Consider the following 14,434-nt stretch of genomic DNA (forward strand, 5'->3'; position numbering starts at 1 on the left):
GATATTGCGGAGACATGGCTTAGCCACAGCCTGGGGGATGTTTCCAGAATGAGATTTTCACTCTGCAGCGGAGTGTGTGCTGATATGAAACTTCCTGGCAGATTAAAACTGTGTGTCAGACCGAGACTCGAACTTGGGACCTTTGCCTTTCGCGGGCAAGTGCGAGCACTGGAAACATTCCCCAGGCTGTGGCTAAGCCAAGTCTCTGCAATATCCCTTCTTTCAGGAGTGCTAGTTCTGCAAGTTTCGCAGGAGAGCTTCTGTAAAGTTTGGAAGGTAGGAGACGAGATACTGGCAGAAGTAAAGCTGTGAGGATTGGGCGTGAGTCGTGCTTGGGTAGCTCAGTTGGTAGAGCACCTGTCCGCAGAAGGCAAATGTCCCGAGTTCAAGTCTCGGTCCGGCACACAGTTTTAATCTACCAGGAAGTTTCATATCAGTGCACACTCCGCTGCAGAGTGAAAATCTCATTCTGTTGCAGACTTTGTTCAGAACAATGTTAGAAACAACACATGTTTTTAAACTCAGTATAAATGTGGCTTTACACTCACTTCCCAGCACTTTTACTCCTTAATGCCTATTGTTGTTGACAGCAAAAATCAGTACCAGATGAACAGTGATCTACAAAGCCAAAATACAAGACACACTATGAGCAACTCTTTCTACAGATTATCTGATTATGTAGATACAAAGGACAGAATGTTATGTTAGCTACATGCCAATGCCAGTAGCAGTGTTTGGTGCAAAGCTATTTGACAAATAGTGATATACTGTAAACAGGACTATGTATTTATAGATTAAGGTATTGTTGCTGCTGCAGCTGTTGTTTTATTCAGTTTGGTCCAGCTCTCCATGTTAGTCCATCATGTGCAAGCATTTTCACCCCTCCATAAACTACTGTAACCTACATCCATTTGAACCTGCTAACTGTATTCAAATCTCAGTCTCCCTCCACAATTTTTACTACACACACTTCCATCCAATACCAAACTGACATTCCTTGATGATGCCACAGAATGTGTCCTATCAAAAAATCCCTTCTTTTAGTCAAGATGTGTCATAAATTCCTTTTCTCCCCAATCCAGTTTAGTATCTCCTCATTAGTTACATGACCTATTCACCTAGTCTTCAGCATTCTTCTATAGCATCACATTTCAAAAGCATCTACTCTCTTCTTGTCTGAATTGCTTATCATCCAAGTTTCACTTCCATACATAGCTACAATCCAGAACAATACCTTCAGAAAACACTTCCTAACACTTGAAATTGATATTAGATGTCAACAAATTTCTCTTTTTCAGAAATGCTTTTCTTGGTACGACAGCCTTCATTTTATATCGTCTCTGCTTCGACCATCATCAGTTATTTTACTGGCCAAATAGCAAAACTCATCAACTATTTTTAGTTTCACGTTTTATAATCTAATTCCCTAAGCATCGCCTAAATTAATTTGATTATACTCACTTATCCCTTGTTTTACTTTCGTTGATGTTCATCTTATAACGCCTTTTCAAGATACTATCCACTCTATTTATTTGTTCTTCCAAATCCATTACTGTCTCTGGCAGAATTACAATGTCTTTCACAAAAAGCGAAGTTTTTACTTCTTCTCCCTGGAATCTAATTCCATTTCCAAATTTATTCTTGGTTTCTTTTACTGCTTGCTCATTGTACAGGCTAAATAACATTGAGGATGGATTATAACACCATCACACTCCCTTCTAAACTATGGCTTTCTTGTTATGTCCTTCGACTCTTACAGCTGCAGCCTGGTTTCTGTAAGAGTTGTACATAAACTTTTGCTCCCTGTATTTTATCCCTGCTGCCTTCAAAATATTGAAGAGTCTAGTGAAGTCAACACTGTCAAAAGATTTCTCAAAAATCTACAAATGCTATGCACACAGGTTTGCCTTTCTTCAACTTATTTTCTACGATAACTCATAGGGTCAGTATTGCCTCATGTGTTCTTAATTTTCTCCAGAACCCAAACTAATCTTCCCTCAGATCAGCTTCTACCAGTTTTTTCCATTCTTCTGTAAATATTTTGCAATCAACTGATGGTTCAGTCATATTCACGCCTGTCAGCACTTTATTTTGAATTAGAACTATTACATTCTTCCAGAAGTCTGAGTTTGTTTAGCCTGTATCATATATCTTGCACACCAGGTGGAATAATTTCGTCAAGCTTTCTTGTAATATGGATCCACAGCTTCCATACATATTTTAAATCTGACAGAGCAGATATAGCACAAATGCTGTATCGCAACAGTGAAATACAAATGACACCATATTTGCTTTCAGCTGTTACTGTTTTTATTTCACTATGGTTCTCATGCTGAAAAGTCTCAAGAACCAAAAATAAATACAAGTGGGCAAGCATATCAAAAATGAACAAAGAAATTTCATGTAACAAAAGCCATTTGAAAAGGAACTTAATTGAAAAAATTCAACTACATTAAGAAATAAGTTAAGAGAAGTTGAATGGCCACACAACAGCTATATTTTGAATAAAAGTAACTTTAACTATTTTTTAGTAGCTTTCTCGAAACATTTAATGTGACTTTTCCACTTAGAACCACATGTAATGAAACTATTAATAAACTTAAATGGATAGCTCAGGCTATAAAAATTTCTAGTGCCAGGGAGAGAAAACTCCACAATGGGCTGAAATATAATAAAGACAGTCATTTTACTGAGTATGTATGTCATTATAAAGCTATATTTAAAAAGTTGTGAAGGCATCCAAACAAATGGCAAACAAAGTTAATTGTACAACATAAAAGTAAAACAAAAGCAGTGTGGTCTGTTGTCAAATCTGAGTTAGGTGTTAAGAGTTAATAGTATGGAAACATCTAGGATTAAAGTAGATGATAGCTTTATCGTAAACCCAGCTAAAATATCAGAGTCTTTGAAATGAATTCTTCATAAATGTGGCAAAGACAGAGATACTGATGTAGCACAGTATCAAAGTAAAGTAAATTCCTTTGTACTCCACCAAGAAGCTGGGTATCTTACAGATTTTAAAAAAGTCACAATAAAGAATGTGGAAAATGTTATATCATCATTACAAAATAAAAACTCTGCTGGGTGGGATCGGATACCCACAAAAGTGATTAAAACGGTGTGTTGAAGAAAGGGTAGAGGGGAGACATGGGAAACGATTGCCCTGTTTCTATTATTCCAGTCCTGTCAAAAGTGTTAGAGAAAGTTGCTTGAAACTAGATCAAAAACTTTATTGGAAAAAATGATATTATTATAAATAACCAAGCTGGATTCCAACCAGGAAAAAACACTCTGGATGCAGTGAATAACTTTACTGAAAAGATATGCAAATCACTGGATCAGAGGAGTAAAGTTGCAGGTATCTTCTGTGATCTCACAAAAGCATTTGACTCCGTGCACTACGACTTGCTTATCTACAAATTAGACAAATACAGGATTAAGGGCAAAGCTCTAAATAGGCTCACATCATACTTACACAACAGAAAACAAAGGGTAACTATCACTGCAGATGCAGTGAATTATTATTCTGAATGGAGTACATTATCACAAGGCTCCATTTTAGTGCCAGTCCTGTTCCCATTCTACGTAAATGACTTACCCATAAATATAAATTCTGCATCAGTTCTGTTTGCAGACAATACTTCAATTTTAATTGAAGAGGCTGACGCATAAAAAAATTTCGAGCTGCATTGTAAGCACACTGGATACCTTAGACAACTGGTTCCAGTTAAATGAGTTGAACTGAATGTTTGACATAGAAAGGATGGCAACTGTCAAAATGTTGACACCATTTCCATGTCCAATGCTCCTTCCCACACAGTCTTGGCATCCGAGGCAAACATATTTGTTCGGCTGCAGACTCTTTACAGCAATACATCACCATTCTCACCTCAGCTTTCACTGCATGTAACTACCTCACCAGCCTAGTTAAAAAGCAGATTTCCCGAGCCATCACATCCAACTCTGGTACTGCTGATCCCTTCACAAAACAGATTCAGAGCACACCATTGGTGACTCACTATCCTGGTCTGGAATGTGTTAATTAGTTACTTCAACAGGGCCATGACTTCCTAAAAATCATGCCCTGAAATGATGTCCATCCTGCCTGAAATTTTGCCCACCACACCTAGAATAGCTTTCTGTTGCCCTCCCAATCTCCGCAATATTCTTGTCAGACCCTATGCTCCTTCTGCACCCATCTCCATACCCTATGGCTCCTACCTTTGTGATGTCCTCGCTGCAAGACTTGCCCTATGCACCCTCCTACCACCACCTATAATAGCCCTGTTAACTGGCAAAACATACACTATGAAAGGGACAGCCACCTGCAAAACGACATGTCATGTACCAGCTATTATGTAAACACCATTCAGCTTTCTAGATTGGCATGACTACCATCAAATTATCTATGAGGATGAATGGGCACAGGCAGAGGGTATATACTGGCAACTCACAATATCCTGTTGCAGAGCATGCTCTACAACATGACATTCGTGACCTCAGCGCCTGTTTCACCACATAAACCATCCGGATTCTTCCCCTGACACCAGTTTCTCAGAACTCCGCAGGTGGGAACTAGCACTACAACATGTCCTTTGTTCTCGCCACCCAACTGGCCTTAATTTATGTTAATTTCTTCCGTCCCAGCTTTTCTTCACTGTAACTACTCTTTGATTCACTTTGTTTTAGTTTTCTACATTCTTCATTGTCTTTCCCGTCTAATTTTCACCGCCCCCTCCCACCTCTGTTACGTACATTGCTCTTGAGCTTCTCACTCTTATTAACTCATGCACGATGTTTTAGTAGTAATCTCTGTCTTGCATATTACTCTGTCTTCCACCTTTAAGATCTCAGATTTTCAATTTTGTCTGATGCAGTCCCCAACAATCAGTCTTTTCTTCTCATCCTATACAGTAAGAGTCTCCCCTGATCCGCGGTTCTCATTACTTTCCCAAAATCTACCCCTTTTCCTAGACCTCTCCAGTCCTTTTCCTTCATCCTTCTTCCTTCCCCTTCATCCCTTTTGCCTTAAGAAGGAGCTACTGGCTCCAAAAGCTTGCCAATCACAACAATCTTTTATGTGTGTGTTCTGCCATGAGCAGATTTTTTATTTATCCAATTAAATACACTAAATATTGCATCTCTCAAGAAAGCTATCCTGAATACTGTATCCAAATAACTTGTTGACAGTTATAACAGCATGAGTGCATTAACATCCTGTGGTAAGTAAAGAACCCAGTCTGAAATACCAGCTTTACATAACCACTCTGAATACCAACAACGATATTTAGCTCTTCTTAATTTCCAAATTTCAAAAGACAAATTGAAGAAAGTGATGCATTATACACATCTCTATTAGTATGTCTTTCTTCTATCCATACATGTATGAATTCTTTAACTCAGTGTTTTTTTTTTAATTCTTGCTGAAACGATTTGGTACATGATAGCAACTTGTGGAGGATCATATGAATTCAACTTTAAGCAATTACTACAAAGGGTGTTTCATAATGCTTTTACAAACTTTGGAGACAGGTGCCTTAAAACAAAATAAGGAAAAAAGTCCAGTAAGATGAAAAAGTGTGCCTAGCTCTTACGACATGCATTTTAGATACCATGATTATTGATTTTTTTTCTCATTTTGATACACACTGCCTCGTACCAAAATATGGAAAGCAAAGAACTTACAGTGCAAGAGATGTGTTTCACAGTCTCGAAGATGGACAAATCCTCATGGCTCTTAAGGTACACATTTTTGACTCCATGTTTACTAGACTTTTTTTTCTTGTTTTGGTGTAAAGAACCTACCCCACAAGATCGTCAAAGTATTTTTGAAATATACTGTATAAACAATAATTTGACAATAAATCACATTAATAATTTTATATATCCTAAGGCTGTGACACACACTACATAGCTGAGCCACAAAATATTATACATATGTTATCTACACTGTATACAAAATTAGACCTCCAATCCATTTTGGAAAATAAGACATGCTGCTATATTTATGTCAGATAATTATATAATAAAAAAATGTTTTCCATTTTCCTTTCATTTCTGATCACAACTGCTACATCACAGCACAAAGTTTCTTCAGTCACCTCATGTCTTACTGTGCACCCCACCCACCTCATTACACATTCATCCCAGAAGCAGGAAAATCAACCAAATGGAAAAGTCTGCAATATCTGCTGACATAAACCTAATTGAGCATGGTAGGGACTAGTTGAAATTTGCTGTGTTTTATTCCAGGAATCCTCATCACACATCAAATAGGCTCAGGAAACTGCTGTTGAAGAGTAGAACAGGCTTGACCAGCAACATCTCAACTACATTGTGGGCAGAATGCAAAGGAGGATCCTAGCACATTACAATGCGTAAGGCGGAACAACACAGAACTGAATGTTCTGATAGCAAAGATGTGCAGTTTCAAAGGAAGTGTGTTTATTTTGGTTATTGTTTTGTTTTTATTTTACAGTAAAGTTTTTATTTTCTTTTCATAAGGTTTATCTTTTCATTCCCTGTTCTCCTTGGATCTAGGTCCATATCCATTTACAGATATGGAGGTATAGCAAGACATTTTTGAGCAGAGTGTATCAATAAATTTACAAACACTACTTAAATACTACAAAAACTCAAATAAGACATAATTCAGGATGGAATAACAGCAGTATGCAATGGATAGCTTGTTTCTCACCACATAGAGGTGGTGTGGTGTCATAGACTGGAACAATGAAAAAGCTTGCAAAAATCATTACACTTTCAGACAATGTTCGTCTTCCAAAATAAAACAATCACACACACACACACACACACACACACACACACACACAGTGTAACTGGCTCCGGGGGTAGGGTTCAACTGCAACTGCATCTGACATGACGAGAATCGTGGGTGGTACTGGAGCAACTGAATCACTTCCTCCACCAGGGTTTCGACCAACACTCATCATGCCCGGAAATGAGGAATATCCTCCCCACCACTTCCACAGTGGTATTACACCACCCACTGACCCTATGCAATATCCTTGTATACCCCAACTCCACCCCTCGCCCCACGCCCTTTCCTCGCAGCTCATACCTCTGCAATAGAACTGTAGTCAACATGATGCAAGAAGATCCTTGAAAGCTCTCAGCACTGTTGCCAGCTTTCAACTTCAAAAAGTTAACAGCTGCAGGTGAAAACTGTAGCCACCTACATAGTTGTGCAAATAATGAGGCACTGCCATAGAGATGTTCACAAAATTGCATTGGGTTATTAGCAGAGGTGGGGCCTTGAAGCTGTTGCAACCAGCCCACTGAATCTGTCAGGGATCAACTCATGCTGACTCAATTACAGATGCAAAACCTGTCCTATACTTACTCCTATTCCCATTACCACCTACTCCAGTCCATCACAGAAATCTCCTACCCCATCAAAGACAAGGCTACCTGTGGGAGCAACAAACTAAGCTGCAATCACTGTGCCACCATATATAAGATGACAATTAACAAATCTTCTGTTTGCATTAGTAGCCACCTCCAAACAGTGGCTAAGAGACATTTGGACCACCCAGTTGCTAAACATGTTGCCCTGCACAACGTGCTTTATTTTAATGACTGCTTCACAACCTGCGTCATCTGGTTTCCTCCAAGCAACCCCAGGTTTTCTGAATTGCACTGGTGATACTTCTCCACACAGCATAGGCAACACAGCATCTTCCCCCACCCCTACACTGCTATCCCTCCCCTTTTTCCATCCCATGTGTCACCATTACCCTCATAACCTAGGAAAGCAAATTGCTGCATGTGATTAGTAGCGGCTTGTCCTCTTCATATTGTTGTTAAACATTAGGAAACATTTTTTCTAAGAGCAATCTGTACTTAAAAAACTGAGATACAGTTGATAATTTTTTCTTCTATCCTGAATACATCTACATTTAGCTGTTACCTTGAACTTCATCAAGTGCTTGTATGAGACGAGCGATTTTTCTTCCAGAGGCTGCAGCATCGTCATGTTTCAAGGAATCAATTTGTTTGGCCATTGCAGAAAACCACATCTTCAAATTATCTGTTGAAAAATAAATTACCAAAATTCAATTTCTCGAGACTTATTTGGAATGCATAGTGTCAAGAGCTTTAAATTCAAAATACCATTTTTCTCCACTCTAGTGAGTGGCTTAGTTCCAGAAAATACTTCTGATAACTCTTGCATCCTTTCTCTTCCTTCCATTTTGTAGCTATCCCACTTATTGTGTTTCTCTAACAGTAACTGAAAAAGAGATGACTTTTAATAGCATATTAATGTTCATGAAGTTACAAAAGAAGCATAGCAATAACATGATGAAACAAACTTTTCATTTAGATAGTATAACAAATTAAGTAGAACTCTACATACATGCTTAAAAAGATCCTTTATTTTTAGTTCAAACTCTGCTGTGTTTAAAAGCAGTTCAAACACCTGAAGAGGAGTGTATTTTGCATCATTTATTACTTGATCACGTATCTGTTTACACCGTTTATTTCCATCCCATGCTGAAAAGTAATTAGTGTACATTGTTAGTTGAATGCAGAGAAATAAACAGCACTTTTTTCACAGTATCCAATAAAATATATCATATGTCCACATGCAAAAGCATTTCAAGTCCCTATCTCATCTCTAATCTTTTGTTGAATGCTGTGCATTATCCTTACAACACCTCCATCAAATTCACCCATACACACAAATTAAATAACTGACATTTTATTTCAATGCATTCAAAAGATGAAAAAATAAGGAGGGTGTTATATGATCCAGAAGACAGACAGGCAGACAGAGAGAGAGAGAGATTAATGGGAAAAACCAAACTGTGTGTGTGTGTGTGTGTGTGTGTGTGTGTGTGTGTGTGTCTAGGAAATAAACTCCTGATTGCTACAGAAGATTAATTGCCACATCAAGCCTAAATAATAGACAGACTATGGCAATACTCATTATACTGGCTGCCAGATTTGGCTCATTCAGTCAAACTTCACTAGGTAACAGCGAAACTAGTGGCTCAACTTCCCTTTCAAAGCAACATTTATGCCACAGCTGCTGTCCAGATAGCATCGTAAGAAGCAACAACTACAAAACAGGTGTCTATAGTAGACAGGATTTATGTGGCACCACTGCACTTAATTCATGCAGCTCCTGGCAGAGCTTTGTAACTCAGTTGCTACCAGTCATTGCAGGGGAAAACTGATATGAAAGTAGAGATGTTGGAGGAAGTCGGTACCATAAGCATCTTCGAGTTTGACTGCCTGAGCAGCACACGCACACTGGACTCGCATTCGGGAGGACGACGGTTCAATCCCGTCTCCGGCCATCCTGATTTAGGTTTTCCGTGATTTCCCTAAATCGTTTCAGGCAAATGCCGGGATGGTTCCTGTGAAAGGGCACGGCCGATTTCCTTCCCAATCCTTCTCTAACCCGAGCTTGCGCTCCGTCTCTAATGACCTCGTTGTCGACGGGACGTTAAACACTAACCACCACCACCACCAGCACACGTGGGCCCCTTACCACTGCCTATAAATTCAACAGAAAATATATGGACCTTAGTGAAATGAAAGAGCAAATCAGCAAATTGTACATTTAGAATTAAAGAACTGTAGCATTTACCTGAGGAAGTCATTTTTGGTGTTTTTGGAAAATTGGTTTAAGTGCACATGCCACATCAAAAATTTACTACAAAATTTCACTGAAAGCATTTTTTTTTTTAAATAGAGAAGTTAAAACTAACGCAAAGAGCTAAAAGTGTATAAATTTTGAAAACAAAACTACTGTTACATCTCAGTGTCACCTTCTAGCGCTTGTTTGTAAAATTTAAAAGGTCATCCCTTTATGAACAGCTTAGTTAAAAGATTATCATAGCCCAGAAAGCCACAAAATATGTTACAACTGTAACAAATATATACACCTGCTAACTCCACAGATAGCGAAAACATTGGGAAAAAGGTCTGATGACAAAATAAGTTATTCAGAATGTTAAGCAGCATGGAAATTTAACTGTGGTGGGGGACTGGAATCCAATAGTAGGAAAAGGAAGAAAAAGAAAAATAGTAGGAGAACATGGACTGGGGAAAAGCAATGAAATGGGAAGTCACCTAGTAGAATTTTGCACAGATTACATTTAAGTATTGTAGCACAGTTTAAGAACAATGAAAGATGGTTGTATGTGTGGAAGACACATGGAAACTTTGGAAAGCTTCAGATAAACCACATAATTGTAAGACTTCACTTTCCAAACAAGATTTTAGACCACAAAACATTCCCAAGGCCAAATGTGGATTTTGAGACTGACGGGAAGTATAAAATGGCAAACCAGGAATGGCTTAAGACAAAATGCAAAACTGTAAAAGCACACGTGACTATGGGAAAGATAGATGCTACTTATGGGAAAATTAAAGAAACGTTTGGCTAAACCAGAATGAACTTCAAGAGTTCAGATGGCAAACCACTACTAGGCAAAAAAAGAGAAGATTAAAAGGTGGAAGGAAAATATGGAAGGGCTATAAAATGGAAAAAAACTTGAAGACACTTTTATGGAAAGGGGAGAGTTGAATCCTTGAACCTATTCTTAATGAAAATATAACAAATTTTCTTGAGACCAAGAAACTTATGTCCATGAATCAGCATAGTTTCAGAACGCATCACTTAGGTGAAAATCAGCTAGTCCCTTTCTCACATGATATACTGCTAATTATGGATTAAGGGCAACAGGCAGATTCCATATTTCTGGATTTCTGGAAAGCATTTGGCATGGTGCCCCATTGCAGGCTGTTAACGAAGGTGTGAGCATATGAAATAGATTCACAGATATGTGAGTGGCTCGAAGACTCCCTAAATGCTATAGAGCCCAGCCTATTGTCCCCAATGGTGAGTGTTCATCAGAGACAAGAGTATCATCAGGAGTGCTCCAGGGAAGTGTGATAGGATGCTATTATTCTATATGTACATAAATGATTTGGCAGACAGGGTGACCAGCAATCTGCAGTTGGTTGCTGATGATGCTGAGGTGTACGGCAAGGTCTTGAAGTTTAGTGATTGTAGGAGGCTACAGATACAAGATAACTTAGACAAAATATATAGTTGGTGTGATGAATAGCAGCTAGCTGTAAATGTAGAAAAAAAGAAGATGATATGGATGATTAGGGAAAATGTTTGGATACAGCATTAGTGGTGTTCTGCCGGACACAGTCATATTGTTCAAATTTTTGCATGTAACATTGCAAAGCAACATGAAATGGAATGAGCATTTGTGGATGGGTAGGGAGGGTGAATGGTCAACTTCGGTTTATTGGGAGAATTTTAGGAAAGAGTGGTTCATCTATAAAGGAGACTGCATACAGGAAGCTAGTGCAACCTATTCTTGAGTACTGCTCGAGTGTTTGGGATCCATACCAGGTCACATCGAAGGAATACATCAAAGCAATTCAGAGGTGGGCTGCTAGATTTGTTACTGGTATGTTCCAACAACATGCAAGTGTTAGAGAGATGCTTCGGGAACTCAAATAGGCATCCCTGGAGGAAATGTGATGTTCTTTTCGAGGAACACTACTGAGCAAGTGAACAGGAAAGGAAATGATGTAATGGTACAAGGCATTCTCTGACAAGCACCTTACGGTGGCTGGCGGAGTATCTATGTAGATGTACGTGTAGAGAGGAAGTGGATGAAAGGGGGATAAGGAATGCAGTAGTACAGAGAACAGTTTGATGGAGCACTGAAAGTCTAGCCCAAAAGGAGGCACATAGGGGAGATGGCATTCTCTCAGAATGATTAAGATCCTTGGGAGAAACAATGATGACAAAACTATTCCCCCCACCAGGCAAGCTATATGAAAAGGTGGAATACCCTCAGGCTTCAAGAAGAATCTAAGAATATCAAAAAAGGCAAGTGGTGACGCATGTTACTGAAACATCAGTCACGGTCATAAAATACTAACACAAATTATCTACACAGGAATGGTATGATTGGTACACTCTAACTTGTGGGAATACCAATTTGTGTCTGGAGAAATGTAAGAACATGCAAAGCAATACTAAACCTACTACACATAAGACAAGATTGGAGAACTGCAGTCCCAAATTTATACGTTTAGAATAGTTTTTGACAATGTTGACAGGAAGAAACTCTGAAATTTTGAACTTAACAGGGGTAAAATATATGAAGCAAAAAGTTATCTGTAAGTTAGATATAGTGGGAATTTGTGAAGTTCGGTGGCAAGAGGAACAAGACTTCTGGTCAGGTGACTACAGGGTTATAAACACAAAATCAAATAGGGGTAATGCAGGAGTAGGTTTAATAATGAATAGGAAAATAGGAATGCGGGTAAGCTACTACAAACAGCATAGTGAACGCATTATTGTGGCCAAGATAGATACGAAGCCCACACCTACTACAGTAGTACAAGTTTATATGCCAACTAGCTCTGCAGATGACGAAGAAATTGAAGAAATGTATGATGAAATAAAAGAAATTATTCAGATTGTGAAGGGAGACGAAAATTTAATAGTCATGGGTGACTGGAATTCGAGTGTAGGAAAAGGGAGAGAAGGAAACATAGTAGGTGAATATGGATTGGGGGACAGAAATGAAAGAGGAAGCCGCGTGGTAGAATTTTGCACAGAGCACAACATAATCATAACTAACACTTGGTTTAAGAATCATGAAAGAAGATTGTATACATGGAAGAACCCTGGAGATACTAAAAGGTATCAGATAGATTATATAATGGTAAGACAGAGATTTAGGAACCAGGTTTTAAATTGTAAGACATTTCCAGGGGCAGATGTGGACTCTGACCACAATCTATTGGTTATGACCTGTAGATTAAAACTGAAGAAACTGCAAAAAGGTGGGAATTTAAGGAGATGGGACCTGGATAAACTAAAAGAACCAGAGGTTGTACAGAGATTCAAGGAGAGCATAAGGGAGCAATTGACAGGAATGGGGGAAATAAATACAGTAGAAGAAGAATGGGTAGCTTTGAGGGATGAAGTAGTGAAGGCAGCAGAGGATCAAGTAGGCAAAAAGACGAGGGCTAGTAGAAATCCTTGGGTAACAGAAGAAATATTGAATTTAATTGATGAAAGGAGAAAATATAAAAATGCAGTAAGTGAAACAGGCAAAAAGGAATACAAACGTCTCAAAAATGAGATCGACAGGAAGTGCAAAATGGCTAAGCAGAGATGGCTAGAGGACAAATGTAAGGATGTAGAGGCCTATCTCACTAGGGGTAAGATAGGTACCGCCTACAGGAAAATTAAAGAGACCTTTGGAGATAAGAGAACGACTTGTATGAATATCAAGAGCTCAGATGGAAACCCAGTTCTAAGCAAAGAAGGGAAAGCAGAAAGGTGGAAGTAGTATATAGAGGGTTTATACAAGGGCGATGTACTTGAGGACAATATTATGGAAATGGAAGAGGATGTAGATGAAGATGAAATGGGAGATACGATACTGCGTGAAGAGTTTGACAGAGCATTGAAAGACCTGAGTCGAAACAAGGCCCCCGGAGTAGACAATATTCCATTGGAACTACTGACGGCCGTGGGAGAGCCAGTCCTGACAAAACTCTACCATCTGGTGAGCAAGATGTATGAAACAGGCGAAATACCCTCAGACTTCAAGAAGAATATAATAATTCCAATCCCAAAGAAAGCAGGTGTTGACAGATGTGAAAATTACCGAACTATCAGCTTCATAAGTCACAGCTGCAAAATACTAACATGAATTCTTTACAGACGAATGGAAAAACTAGTAGAAGCCAACCTCGGGGAAGATCAGTTTGGATTCGGTAGAAACACTGGAATACGTGAGGCAATACTGACCTTACGACTTATCTTAGAAGAAAGATTAAGGAAAGGCAAACCTACGTTTCTAGCATTTGTAGACTTAGAGGAAGCTTTTGACAATGTTGACTGGAATACTCTCTTTCAAATTCTAAAGGTGGCAGGGGTAAAATACAGGGAGCGAAAGGCTATTTACAATTTGTACAGAAACCAGATGGCAGTTATAAGAGTCGAGGGGCATGAAAGGGAAGCAGTGGTTGGGAAAGGAGTGAGACAGGGTTGTAGCCTCTCCCCGATGTTATTCAATCTGTATATCGAGCAAGCAGTAAAGGAAACAAAAGAAAAATTCGGGGTAGGTATTAAAATTCATGGAGAAGAAATAAAAACTTTGAGGTTCGCCGATGACATTGTAATTCTGTCAGAGACAGCAAAGGACTTGGAAGAGCAGTTGAATGGAATGGACAGTGTCTTTAAAGGAGGATATAAGATGAACATCAACAAAAGCAAAACAAGGATAATGGAATGTAGTCTAATTAAGTCGGGTGATGCTGAGGGAATTATATTAGGAAATGAGGCACTTAAAGTAGTAAAGGAGTTTTGCTATTTGGGGAGCAAAATAACTGATGATGGTCGAAGTAGAGAGGA

The 14,434-nt window shown here is 38.8% G+C and overlaps 1 protein-coding gene across 1 annotated transcript in view; it reads right to left on the reverse strand.

The window, feature by feature from the left end:
• Positions 1-14,434, reverse strand: part of LOC124787916 (WASH complex subunit 5) — a 198,557-nt gene that overhangs the window by 104,835 nt on the left and 79,288 nt on the right. The window contains 3 exon segments of the mRNA XM_047254903.1: positions 7,931-8,050; positions 8,134-8,251; positions 8,378-8,514. Coding sequence (XP_047110859.1) covers positions 7,931-8,050; positions 8,134-8,251; positions 8,378-8,514 — 375 coding nt within the window.

This window comes from Schistocerca piceifrons, chromosome 3, assembly GCF_021461385.2.
Source record: "Schistocerca piceifrons isolate TAMUIC-IGC-003096 chromosome 3, iqSchPice1.1, whole genome shotgun sequence".
Lineage (NCBI taxonomy): Eukaryota > Metazoa > Arthropoda > Insecta > Orthoptera > Acrididae > Schistocerca > Schistocerca piceifrons.